At 43.8% G+C, this 14,484-nt stretch overlaps 1 protein-coding gene across 1 annotated transcript in view; it reads right to left on the reverse strand.

Annotated features, from left to right (window-relative positions):
* NEPRO (nucleolus and neural progenitor protein) overlaps nucleotides 1-14,484 on the reverse strand; it is a 76,783-nt gene that overhangs the window by 19,421 nt on the left and 42,878 nt on the right. The window contains exons 5-6 of the mRNA XM_069205189.1: nucleotides 12,206-12,283; nucleotides 10,332-10,696 (exon numbers count right to left, since the gene is read on the reverse strand). Of these exons, the coding sequence (XP_069061290.1) occupies nucleotides 10,332-10,696; nucleotides 12,206-12,283 (443 nt within the window). The remainder of the gene's footprint in view (nucleotides 1-10,331; nucleotides 10,697-12,205; nucleotides 12,284-14,484) is intronic.

A 14,484-nucleotide genomic window follows, 5' to 3' on the forward strand; every position in this document is an offset into this window, starting at 1 on the left:
ACTCCTCTGGTAACTTCACACAGGAGTTAAAATCATATGATATGCAACTGAAATTGCAGTACAACTGAAATACTGTGTGCATCTATGAACTAAACTAGAAATATTGAAAACTACAATGGTTAAATGGAATGGGAGACCAAATGAGAACTGATGCACAGCTCCCCAAATGGCAGGCACTCATGAATATGGTTGAAGTAAATGAGTGATAAATCCAACACTACAATGGTCATAATTCAGTTAGAAACCAGAAAGATTAGGTCTGAGTCTCACAACAGGCAAACTACTGGATCTTTGACTGTAGCCACACAGCCCTCTTTCAAAGCCAAAAGTGCCCAATAACATAAGAATACAGGAAGAGAGACATGGAAGACCAGGATTACTGCACTGGGGTACACTCCTGAGTCATTTATTGAGACCATGTGACTATGGACCTATTTAAAGAAATCCTTTAGTTGGACGTGGCAAATGAAGGGTGCTGATTAACTGTTGTAGATACTAGGTACACAATAGGAAATATGTAGCATGCATATCCCACTGCGTCATTGGGAAGGATTATAAAAATTGTGTCTGTGACTAAAGTCAGACCATTGCTTTCCTGGGAGAAGTGCGACTTGGTAGCAGAGGGAGATTACTGCTAATAAGGTTAAAGACAAAACTGTATTTAGTTTGCAGTGCAACTTTACATAATGATGTCATTTGTATGAGGCAGCAAGCAAACACGTGTTTCACGTCTTAAATATGCAATTCACAACATTGCTTTAAACGGTGAATGCTCCCTTCTTTACTTACTTTAAATATACAATTGAGAAAATTTAGTTTCTAAAGGTACAGGCTTACCTTTTGGGCCAATGTATATGTTTTGAGTAGTTAAGCCATGTGAAGTTCATTGGACAGGTGAAGGGATGAAGCTGCCCTGTGGTGGGATGCAGGGCGGTGCATGATGAGAATGTTTAAACCATGTGAACTTTGTAGGGAACTTTGCAGATGCCCCCACCACTTTTTGCTCATTTTTAGAACTACTAGATGGTGCTTTTCAACTCTGACAGTGCACTGAGGACTGCTAATCAGACCTCAGTGCCAGTGCTCTTTCCTTAAAACAAAGAGTGTCTCATTTTTTCTCAATTGGCACAGGACTTTAAGACCCCTATAAGTTCTTAGTAAATGGTACCCCTGGTACCTAGGGCATGGGTACTAAGGAGGGTTCCTAAGGGCTGCAGTATAACTTATGCCACCGAAGGGACTCGCGCACCAACTGCACACAGCCTACCATCGCAGACTGCGTGTCAGGGTGCAAAAACTGAGTGAAAACACAACATGGCACACAGATTGTATGCCATGCCAAAGTCACTGCATGCATTATATGTAGGTCACCCATACAGCAGGCGGCATTGTAATACATGTGAGGACAAGAGGACCAAAGGTGTTCCTACGTCTCAATGTGAGAACATTGTGAGCAATGTAAGAACTGAGCCCCCTTGTTGGTTCCCCCAGACTAGCTCCCCAGTTCCTGCTTGCAGCCTCTTTCTGACCTGATCGATCTCCATTGAAGTAAATTGGACATCCTACGCCATAACACACCTCTTCACCTGAATGCCCCAGAACCCCCCCCCCCCCAAGCCCCTCCTTCCCCCTCCCAAGGTGACCTGTTCGGAGTGGCCTTGGGTCTTGCCCCATGATCACTTCAAGTCCAGAAGAACAGTGAAGTCACTGCGAAGTGAACAAATGCAGCATGTTTCTTTCCCATAGGAAAACATTGGGGCATCCGATGCTGAAAAACACCTCTGCAACCAGACACAACAGTGCCTCCCGAAGTGACTTGTTAGTACTGCCTTGGACCTTATCTTACCCCATACTTACCTTACCGCCAGAAGACTAGTGCTGCAGCATATGTTTCTTCCCCATAAGATAAAATTACCGTTCCAGAAATTGCATGGGCAACATTTGAAAAGTGTAAAAATGTATCTCTCTAAAAGTACTTAGCAGATTCTGATGATCTTGGTATATGAATTCATATAAAAATAGGTGTTACTTTTATAAATTGGTGCCGGATTTCTTCACTGAATGTGTGTCTTGCTAACCAGCTGTGTGTGTGGAATAAATGCTTAACACTGTCCTCTAGTAAGCCTAACTGCTTGTCCACACTATCACAAAAGAGAGCTTTTAGGGGTATTTTTTTTTAACCTGTCAGCCATTTAGGGTTGCCCTGGACTATCTGCATAGCGCCCCCTTACATTGGTACATTACACAGATTGCCAGCTTCCTACAAAGTTCTTTGCACAGATATGATGGTATGTAGATGCCGGGGACATGCCGGGCAGAGGGTTGCATGCAGTGAATGGTTACACCAGGTGAAGTACATTAAACAACAGAATGAGATGTAGATGCCGATGCTCAAGCTGCATTCTGTGAATAGTTATACCACATGGACATTGGACCGATGTTGTGATACAGATGTCGAGGTTAGCCATAGAAGCTGTGAATGATTACACCATATGAAGTTCACTGGACAAATGATGGGGTACAGATGCTGGAAAGGGGACACGCTGCGTGCTGCTAATGGTTACATCAAGTGAAGGACAGTGGACAGATGACAGAGTACAGATGCAAGGGTTTGTGTTGTATTCAGTCACCACATCGAGTACGATGGAGTGATGATAGGATGGGAATGTCGGGATGTGCTGCACACATTCCCTTGACTTTGCTTTAAAAGTTAGCCTCAAAGAGTAATAGAAGTTCGATTTTGTAGGAAATGTAAATGTTAAACTTCACTCATGGTCATGTAAATGAAGCATCTGTCTTAAGAGATCTTTCTCACTACTCAGCTGTACAGATAAACTGGTGTCTGGTACACAGTGGTATTACAAGTTTTGCATGTCACAAACCCAGCGCTCACTCATACTGAATATTACATTATGGTCTGGCAAGAAGTATACCTCCTCTGCACAGTTAGTCTGCGCGTCCTGGTTATTGGAATGCCCTTCCTTTCCTAACACTTCCTAGCAACATAAGAGATGTTTATGTGTTAATCCTACATTTAATAAGAAGGCAAGACATAGCACAATCCATGTTGCGATGGATGGATAAAATCAGTTGCTCGGTTTTTATAGTTAGGGCCATGTGTTCAAAGGAAATGGATTATTTGGTTTGTTAAAAACTTTGGCGTAGTTTGAAAAATCTTCACAATACTTTCCCAAAAAAACAAAAAAAAAAGTCTCCTCCACCTCTGCGCCTTCCTGGAAAGGACCAAGGTGATGCTTCAAGCGGGGGCTGAGAATTATTTTTTGGTGAGGGGGTTCCAAAATGTGTTTACTTCAAGTGGGGGCTAAGAATGTGTGTGTTGGGGGGGGGGGGGGACTTTTGCACCCACCGTGCATATCTGCTTTTTGTGATCTGGTGTAAATAGTTTTGATAAATTAAGATTTGCAATTTATGTATATTACACACACACACACACAGGTTGCCAGTAGGCAGTTATAGTTTCAACATAGTTCCATAGGAAATGTTTTTTTGTTACTTGCCTATAACTTTGGTGCAGTTTTACGAATCTACACACAATTTTCACAATTTGTATGACAGACGGTTCAGCTGCTGTGTAGAAAGTTTTGAGGTGACTCGCCAAGCGGGGGCTCAGGAAAAGGGGATGGGCTCTCAAAATACTTTTTCCCCATGCAATTTCCCATAAAGATTTTGAACACGGCTACAGCCTGAACTGCTGGACAGAATTACACCAAGTTTGGCAGAAATGTAGGTCTTGGTTCAGAAACTGACTTTTTGTTATTTGGTGTAAATCCTTTCAGTAGTTTTTAAGATAATTAAGGAAAAACTAATTTGTATATCTAGAGGCGCAAACACTCTGCGAATCCGACAGATCTCATGAAGAGATCTGATTGGCTGTCAACACTTCAACCAGGAAGTGTTGGCAGCCATTTTGGGACTCCGATTCAGCTGAGTCCCAAACAAAAAGTTAAAAATAAATAAAAAGGGGAGGACAGGAATACCCTGACCACCTAGGTCTTGTGCGGAGGTCACCCAGGGGTCCCGCCTGGGCCAAAAAGCATTCAGTGAAAATTTATAAAAAAATACAGTCTTCTGAGCTTTTTTAAAATAAGTAAATAAATATATATAGATATATACACACACAGATATATATCTATCAAAAACAGTCATCATATTTTTGCGAGTTAGTCACCCCAGGGCACGAGAGTTTTAGTTATTTGAAATAACTAACTGTAACAGCTGAATTTCTATGGTTTTGTGAGGGTGCCGTTTGATTAATCTTAATAAGAAAGCAAATTCACTTCAGTTCCTTCCTGTAAGGTCTTGGATTGACCGTCAAGCAGGGCCTGTAGGAAGTTGGCTCTGTATGCACTATTTCAAAGTAAGGAATAGTATGCACAGAGTCCAAGGGTACCCCTTAGAGGTAAGATAGTGGCAAAGAGATAATACTAATGCTCTATTTTGTGGCAGTGTGGTCGAGCAGTAGGCTTATCAAAGGAGTAGTGTTAAGCATTTGTTGTACACACACAAGCAATAAATGAGGAACACACACTCAGAGACAATTCCAGGCCAATAGGTTTTTGTATAGAAAAATATCTTTTCTTAGTTTATTTAGGTTCAAGATTTACATGTAATACTTCAAATGAAAGGTATTGCAGGTAGGTACTTTAGGAACTTTGAATAATCAAAATAGCATACACAGTTTTCATATAAATCACATATAGCTATTTTAAAACTAGACACACTGCAATTTTCAACAGTTCCTGGGGGGAGTAAGAGTTAGTTAGTTTTTGCAGGTAAGTAAACCACCTACGGGGTTCAAGTTTGGGTCAAAGGTAGCCCACCGTTGGGGGTTCAGAGCAACCCCAAAGTTACCACACCGGCAGCTCAGGGCCGGTCAGGTGCAGAGGTCAAAGTGGTGCCCAAAACACATAGGCTTCAATGGAGAAGGGGGTGCCCCGGTTCCAGTCTGCCAGCAGGTAAGTACCCGCGTCTTCGGAGGGCAGACCAGGGTGGTTTTGTAGGGCACCGGGGGGGACACAAGTTAGCACAGAAAGTACACCCTCAGCAGCACGGGGGCGGCAGGGTGCAAACACACGTCGGGTTTCCAATGTAAATCAATGGGAGACCAAGGGGTCTCTTCAGCGATGCAGGCAGGCACGGGGGGGGCTCCTCGGGGTAGCCACCACCTGGGCAAGGGAGAGGGCCTCCTGGGGGTCACTCCTGCACTGGAGTTCCGATCTTTCAGGTCGTGGGGGCTGCGGGTGCAGAGTCTTTTCCAGGCGTCGGGATCTAGGAGTCAGGCAGTCTCGGTCAGGGGGAGCCTCGGGATTCCCTCTGCAGGCGTCGCTGTGGGGGCTCAGGGGGGGCAACTCTGGCTACTCACAGTCTCGTAGTCGCCGGGGAGTCCTCCCTGAAGTGTTGTTTCTCCACAAGTCGAGCCGGGGGCGTCGGGTGCAGAGTTGCAATTCTCACGCTTCCGGCGGGAAACGCAGTTGTCTTGAAGTTGCTTCTTTGGAAACAAAGTTGCAGTCTTGGGTGAACAGAGCCGCTGTCCTCTGGAGTTTCTTGGTCCTTCTAGAGCAGGGCAGTCCTCTGAGGATTCAGAGGTCGCTGGTCCTGGGGAAAGCGTCGCTGGAGCAGTGTCTTTTCGAAGTGGGGAGACAGGCCGGTAGAGCTGGGGCCAAAGCAGTTGGTGTCTCCGTCTTCTTCTGCAGGGTTTTTCAGCTTAGCAGTCCTCTTCTTCTTAGGTTGCAGGAATCTGAGTTCCTTGGTTCTGGGGAGCCCCTAAATACTGAATTTAGGGGGTTGTTTAGGTCTGGGAGGGCAGTAGCCAATGGCTACTGTCCTTGAGGGTGGCTACACCCTCTTTGTGCTTCCTCCCTGAGGGGAGGGGGGCACATCCCTAATCCTATTGGGGGAATCCTCCATCTGCAAGATGGAGGATTTCTAAAAGTCAGACTCACCTCAGCTCAGGACACCTTAGGGGCTGTCCTGACTGGCCAGTGACTCCTCCTTGTTTTTCTCATTATCTCTCCTGGACTTGCCGCCAAAAGTGGGGGCTGTGTCCAGGGGGCGGGCATCTCCACTAGCTGGAGTGCCCTGGGGCCTTGTAACACGAAGCCTGAGCCTTTGAAGCGCGCTGCTAGGTGTTACAGTTCCTGCAGGGGGGAGGTGTGAAGCACCTCCACCCAGAGCAGGCTTTCTTTCTGTCCTCAGAGAGCACAAAGGCTCTCATCGCATGGGGTCAGAAACTCGTCTCTCAGTAGAAGGCTGGCACAGACCAGTCAGTCCTGCACTGAACAATTGGGTAAAATACAGGGGGGCTCTCTAAGATGCCCTCTGTGTGTATTTTGTAATAAATCCAACACTGGCATCAGTGTGGGTTTATTATTCTGAGAAGTTTGATACCAAACTTCCCAGTATTCAGTGTAGCCATTATGGAGCTGTGGAGTTCGTTTTTTAAGACTCCCAGGCCATATACTCTTATGGCTACCCTGCACTTACAATGTCTAAGGTTTTGCTTAGACACTGTAGGGGCATAGTGCTCATGCACCTATGCCCTCACCTGTGGTATAGTGCACTCTGCCTTAGGGCTGTAAGGCCTGCTAGAGGGGGGACTTACCTATGCCACAGGCAGTGTGAGGTTGGCATGGCACCCTGAGGGGAGTGCCATGTCGACTTAGTCATTTTCTCCCCACCAGCACACACAAGCTGGCAAGCAGTGTGTCTGTGCTGAGTGAGGGGTCCCTAGGGTGGCATAAGACATGCTTCAACCCTTAGAGACCTTCCCTGGCATCAGGGCCCTTGGTACCAGGGGTACCAGTTACAAGGGACTTACATGGGTGCCAGGGTTGTGCCAATTGTGGAGACAATGTTACATTTTAGGTGAAAGAACACTGGTGCTGGGGCCTGATTAGCAGGGTCCCAGCACACTTCTCAGTAAAGTCAGCATCAGTATCAGGCAAAAGGTGGGGGGTAACTGCAACAGGGAGCCATTTCTTTACAGGGCCCAAGAACAAAAAAGGGAGGGGAGCAGGTGTCCCAAAAGCAACTTTCCCCATGCATATTCCATAGACTTGTTTAGGCAGCGCAACTGCAAAAACTCCTGAATAGAATTATAGCAAATACGGCAGAAATCTAAATCTTGCCACGCAGATTGTGATTTTTGCAATTTGGTGTAAATCCGTTCTGTAGTCTTTGAGAAATTGAAGTTAAAAAAAACAATTGTATTTCTGGACAGTTGGATCCGAGGGACTCTCGCAAGAGTCCCTCAAAACCATTTTTTTTTTTTTAAACATAGAACCTGCTAATTGGCCCAAAGAGCTTTTTCCCCCTTGGGCCAATTTGCTCCCCCAGGGGTCAGAATCAAGCGGGAGCGAGAGCTCCGACTGGCTGCCAGTAACATGAGAAAAATACTGCTGGCAGCCATTACAAAAATCTGGGATTTAGTCCCGCCCTGAAGTAAAAAAATAAAAAAGATAACATAAGGGGGAAGGGTTGGATATACCGCTACCCTAGGACCTGTGTTGGGGTCCCACAGGGAGGCCCAAAAAAAAAGAAAAAGAAAAAAGAAAAAAAAACACACAGAGATGGCAGCCTGCCATTAAATAATAATTTGGGAAGGGGAGGCTTGAGTAGACCACCCTTTTCCCATACTAGACCTGAGGGGCCCCTTCGCCTGGGACAGAAATGTAACAAAATGGGTAGGAGGGCCCCCTTTCCTATGCCTTTCTAGGCTCTGGGGACACCATCCCCTGGGATCCCTTTTTTTGTTTTGTTTAAATAAGGAGGGGCAGCGTGGTGGCCCATTCCAGAGCCTTTAAAGGCCCTATTACCTCGGGCTGATTGGTTAAAAACTTGGGGAGGGCGGTCGCATACCCCCTCCCAAACCACTGTAGGTCCCAGGGACCCTACACCCATTTTAAGCCTACTCAGCCCCCATCCCTGAGCCTTTAAAGGCACTGAGAAATCCACCTCACGGGCCAGCTAATTTATTGTGTCCCCGGGAGCCCATCCCTGGGTCTCTGTAGTTTCCCTGCCTGCACCAACAGGTGTATGGTAAACATCTGTTTGCTCCAGTATTTTTTTCAATCTCCTGACAAATGGAGCAAGTAAGCAAGTCTGCTCCCAGACCACCAGAGGTTTCAAAATGCTCCTGCCTGCTGGGATCAGACTTCTGTTTCGTTTCCCTGCCTGCAGGAAATCGAACAGATATTTCTCCCACCCAGGGGACTGGGCATAAATAGCTGCTTCAGGGGCCCAGTGACCACCCCCAACCTTAAACCATAACCCCTCCCCTGTCCCCTTTTGCTTGGTGGGCACCAATTTAAAATAAAGAAGGGCCCCAGGGGATGGGGTTCCAGAGCCTAATAAGGCTTGGGGAGGAAGCCACATCCCCTTCCCTTAATTATGTACTTTGGACTGGGAAAATCAGGTCCTCGGGCCCAATAAGGCTCAGGCAGGGGGGCAGCTGACGGCCTCGTATTTTTTTAATCCAATTCCACCCTTGGCGAGGCGGTCCCCGGGGGCCAAGAACGCTCGGGAGAGAGGTGGGGGCACACACTCCCTCTGTTTAATTATGGAATTTGACCACGGCGTATTGAGTCCCTGGGCCCTAATAAGTCTCGGGTAAGGGGTCCCACCCCATCCTTTAAATAGTTTTTTTTTTTTAAAAGCCCCAAGGAATGGGGTTTCCACAATCCGAAGACCCACGTACGCTGCTCCACCCTGCTGGGAGGCTACCTAGCTATCTGTCGGGAGGTGGGCCAGCAACCCGTGGTAAACTAAGGCCATGCGCAACGAGGGCTTGTTTTACATCTGGTAGCAAAATATTAGAAATTCACCAGTTATAGGTAGCACAGCCTGCTATAACTTGCCCCCGTCATGCACTCCATATAACCTCACATATTACATCATTTATGACATGTAATAGGACACCATTTATGACATCAATGAGGACATTTCAAATGACACCATTGCTGACATCTCTGATAGGTCATAAGCAGTGCATGGTGAGGTGAAAGTTATTGTTAGCTGTGCTAACTATAATTGGTGAATTTCTGTGCAATGACAATAGCCCATATACTTAGACTATGCTTTCATGGGCATGGCAAACAGACTACAGATGGTGGTCTATTAATTATGTTCCTTGTAAACAGAAATTCAAATAAACATTGGGGGAGTCGGGAAAATAACAAGTATAGTAAATGTACTTGGGTATCATACTGTACCTGTGGGATACTGCTAAGAGCGCTGGCAGGAACAAAATAACAGCTACAACCACTGCCTCAAATGAGCTCCTGTTAGAATAATCTCAGAAAAGTGACTGATCTTGGGAACAGTGCTTCACCCTGGTGTGGCTCTCTGGCTGTCTCCTGACACCTATTCATGTGGGTCACATTAGCATTACAACTTCTCAAAACATGACAGGAAAGACAACTTACTACGTGTTTGGTAAGTCTCAGATGGGTCTGTAAACATGAAGATATAAGCAAATAATTCACACTAAAGAAATGTGTACAAAAATGTGTGGCAGCAAAACATATCAGAATTGCAAGAACACCTTAACGTAAACTAAATAAAAACAAGCATTGGCAAAGCAAATAGATCTGGCCTTGAGGAACTATTTCCTTTGTCATTGGTTTTAGTTACGTGGTACAGCATCCCCAAAGATGTGTTGCATGGCTAAGGATTTTTTTAAAAAGTTTTTTGTCTGCTTTTTTTTCTTTTTAGTTACCAATCTGAGTTGGATCAGTAATTAAAACATTTTTTTTTTTTTAAATGTCAAAAGATTTATATTTTTATGCATGTAGACGAAAGCAACACGGGGGTCATGGGTGGTTGGCGTAAGCAACACAGGAGATGAGGGGTACAACACATTATGTGGGTGGAAGCAACAACAAAGCGTGGGTAGGAGAATAGGGGGGGGGTCACACGGGGTCTAAGTGGGTGGATCAAATGGGCAATGTGGAGCTGGAAGAGAGAAAGCATACAGGCAAGAAGGCAAAGGGACAGAGTGGTGGAGTGGAAAAGTGGCACACGTGGGAAACGGTGAGAAAACACATGCATTCATGCAGAGTGCTTACAGAGTGCTTAAAACACAAAGAAAAAAGTAGCACCCGAAAAAAATGTGTTCATGCTTGGGGGGGGACAAAAACAAGAAGGGGAAGGAAAGCCAAAATGTGATTAAGAAATAAGCAGATGACAGCAACAATTAAGCTAATCAACTGTAAACAATGGGTGGCTCTACGTCCATTGTAAGATAACAATGTGTTTTGCAACAGAAAGTACTTTCGCTGTCTTACGCAAGACCTAGACATACACTTCCTCACCTATATTCTTTCGCTTCTTCCATACTGGCTTTCCGACATCCAAACTCTGGTTGACAGGTCTATTTTTTGTTTTTACTTTTGTTCGGACTGCAGGAGCTGAAGTAAACCCAGGCTTGGAAAGAAGCTCTGCACCTGGAAATAGTTTATTTAGTAGTCCAGTGACGCCTTTTCGCACAGGTATCTTGGGGGTCAACCGCCGAGGCACAACCTCCGAAAAAGCTGGGCCGAGGAAGTCTATGATATTTAGTGGAAAGGTAAATCCTTTAAAGTATGGCATCTGTTGCACCATGGACACGTCTTGCAGTAAACCATATAGTGGTTCGTAGATGGGAATGAGGCTTTTCAAAATACCTCTGAAAAGAATCCTGAAAAGGTAAATAAAATCCTTATAACCATAAAATACAATTATGACATTTATCACCTATATTTGAACTAACTTTGATTATCACCCATGCACCCGAACTGAACCTGACTGTTACTAAGGACATTCGCCACATAGATCTCAAAGTCTTGAGCAAACAGAATAGTGTGCAATCCTGAGATAAAGGAAGGCAAACAAGTAGCAGTCGATATCCTAATGAAAGTAACCTATCAAAAAAGTATAGAGAGGGAGCTGTGTCTTGAGCTGCCTAGAGGACATCACCTTGCTGGTGGATGTGGAATTTAAGAATCACATGTATGCTCCCAACTAGGAACAGCAACGGAGTGGATGGAGTCCTTTAAGCAGAGTCTTGGGGATTCTGTAGCTTATATGAAACACTCAAACTAGACCAAAAACGACAGCCAGCAGCAGCTAGCTCAATTCATTGAGTGGCTATAATATGCTCTAGCTCCAACAAGTGATAATAACAAATGCCTTCTTGGTAGACTGTGTTATAAGATTATAGTGCTGTGGAGAGAAAAAGCCTTTAGAAGTAGAATTGGGCATACAGAGCTAGAAAGGCCTCATGACCACTTCACCAATCTAGGATACCAAACTGAAGAAATGAGTATGGTTTACCCTATTTTCTAATATTTTCACACAATATCTGACATCACCCAAACACGTTCCCGATTAAAAAAATCTTTCTTTAAAATCATTTTGAAAACATCCACCAAGAAGGTGCTGAAATCTCAGGAAAAAAAAAACCTGGCCGAGATCTAAATCACAAAGTGACACAAAATATATATTTTCCCAGAACCATTAAATTTTCTATGTAACAACATTTAACAACCTTGACACATACCTTCTACAAGTAGGAGCATGCAAAGTTATGGTGACAGCTTGTGACTGTCCATTTAATAATCTGTGCACTTTTAAGCTAAGGCTTAAATAATGCCCATATTGGATTAAGAACACAATGGATTCCTACCAGATGTGCAGATATTTCGAATACTTCCAACAATTATTTCATCGAGACAATCATTGCTGTTTGCCATCTGTTACAATACTCAAAATCCATGATAACATCTAGTTATTAAGTACAACAGATTGTTGGAAAATAAATTGTGGTTTAAAGATGTGTATGTTAGGGCCTAAAGTGCGAGAGTGAGCCCACAATGATTATGTCTTGACAATAGGTCAGGATACAATCTCAAAATGTTGACGCAAAACCAGAGCAGCAGTAAGGTTTGAGCATGCTGCAGTCATAAAGGACAATTCTAATGGCTAGCCTGCACCCAACTCAGTCCATTGAGAGAGTACAACTATACAAAAACAGGTGAGGTTTGGCAATACAATACTCTGCACTGATGCTCTGCTTGCGACATATTCTTGCCTTCTGGATATCTTCCTTCATCCCCTCTTAGCAAATATTCCTTCCAACAATGCTAAAGAAGTGTGTTAGACATTATATACTATTGATTCAAAGAATATGAATGTGACTGATACAAACCATAATCTACTGAGCAATCCTAACACAACAAGGTTAAGTACTATGTATTCACCAAGACACAGATGTTGAACAGTCAAGCTGAATTATCAAATTAAGGATAATTAAATATTTTATGAAAATTACAATAAATACCCAAGGAGTACACCAATATAAACTTGCAGTATTGAATGCTAAACATGTTTCTCTGTCCATCTCTCCCTCCCACAACTTGACCAGAAAGGACTAGGATGGTATAGCCTAGTCATTTGACTGCTACCTTGACAAGATTGGTCGCAAAACGTTGTTGTAACATAAAAAACAAAATGGAATGGGGATCAAGAGGACGGGCTGGGTGTTTATTGCATGTCATGGGTGTTAAAAGAAGCTCTGAAAATATTGCATAGGCACAGGTAGGTGATGTCATTAGGACTAATGGGGTCACTGTACACTAGTCCCAGTTAAATCAGATCAATCTGCAATACTTGTAAGTTACACAAACAGTTACATCTATCCAAGTACCATCAAAGTGCAATTACTGTGTGGCTTGGTTTGAAAGGTCTTAATGTTTAGAATGTACTACCCTCTCTAATTTAGAATCTTGGCATTATTAACATGGCAACCACTGGAGGCCCTTTGGGCCCAGGCAGAGCAGTGCAGCACTGTCACTCTAATAACTAGATTAGTGTCACTGCTACATTCAAAGTCGACAAGGGCTACAAATGTCAAAAATATTCCCAAAACTGAGCCTTCCAAGCACTTCATTCAATGGAGGCTGAATGCTAATATTTCATGCTTCTCCACAGAGCATTCATAAATCCATATGCCCAACAAAGCACCTCAGAGCCATTTGAATCCATGCTACAATGTGATCTTTTGCTCCGTTCCCAGGTAGGCAAAAACTTCATCCCAACATTGAAATTACTTGAATCTCACTTTGAAAATTAGGCTAAAGAGAATAACTGGCTACTAAGCTACCTTTAGGCAAGGGACCAGCATCATATTAATAGAAAGCAAAGAACTTAAGAACCTAATACAAGACCCCAGCTCCCCCAAGAACATTATAAGAAGTGGTCCTGGGAGATGCATTCGGCCACACAAAAGACAGAACCGGTCAGCAAGTTTCTACCTTTATTATTTGCAGAATGGTATCTTTTAGGTACACACTGCAACATCATTGAAGAACTCGGCCCAAACAAGTCAGTGCTTAGTAATTCCGTAGATAAGCACTGGATGAAAACGGACCTATGCTGCTGGGTGCGATCCTGAACATCTCTGTGGTTAATGTTCACGGAGTGGCCAGACTGAACCAGTGACAGTCGGTAAAGAAAGTGGGCTGTGAGGATCCCTCAGATTAACTCCTGGATCTCTGGTAATAATAATAATTTCACAGGTCAAAACTTTTTTTTTTTTAACCAAAACAAACAACTCAAACTATGTCCACTGTGCATCACTACACCTATGTGGGTAGGCTTAATGCCTTCCTGTGGTACGCTGGAATTGATCAGAGAGATTTGTGCCTTTTTCATCTTTCACAGACATTGCCAAAATGACACTGTCAGGCACAGCAGGCTTTTTGGCACTAGCCACTACAAATCATTCAAAGGTCTTCAGTTTAGTACAGCTGCTCAAAAAATAAATGGTAGCAGAGGCAGAACAGCAGGCTCTGTAAACCGATTTTGTTGTTAAGTTCTCTAGTGAACTACCTTGCCCTGCTTCATGACAACAAAATGTCACACATGCAATTAGAAAGCACAATCCCCAAAGAATTGTACCAGAGGAGATATACCTGTTGTCCTTTGAAGAAGTCAACATTTGGGAGCCAGTTTTCTGTTGTGAAGGAAATGCGGACTCAGTAAGAAATCAATATTGTTCTAGCCACCTTGACTAAAACATCCATTAGAAAAACATGGCATGGCATGACAAACTGGGAGGATAGAGCACAAGGAGCTTATTACCTACAGGATCAAAATAGTGAATCAGTTACATCCAATCATCGCCGAGCCAAATCCTGAGTTTCACAAAAGGTTTCTCCAAATTTTTATATCACCAAAGTGACTGATCGTCCAAACATTTGAGGAAGAAGATCAAGGAAAATAAAAAAAAAAATTAAAAAAAGATTTAGATGGCGAAAGGACTCTAAAAAATGTCTTCTTTTGCCATAGGGTAGAAACAAAATCTTCAGTAACCAACAGAATACACTTGACATTAAGGCTTCCAAAGTATTCACTGGCACAATCTTTTCCATCTTCAGATGCTGTTGCACTTAGGGGACCCTTCATTCTCAAAGGTGTCAATGACTA

Source organism: Pleurodeles waltl, chromosome 8, assembly GCF_031143425.1.
Source record: "Pleurodeles waltl isolate 20211129_DDA chromosome 8, aPleWal1.hap1.20221129, whole genome shotgun sequence".
NCBI classification, from domain to species: domain Eukaryota; kingdom Metazoa; phylum Chordata; class Amphibia; order Caudata; family Salamandridae; genus Pleurodeles; species Pleurodeles waltl.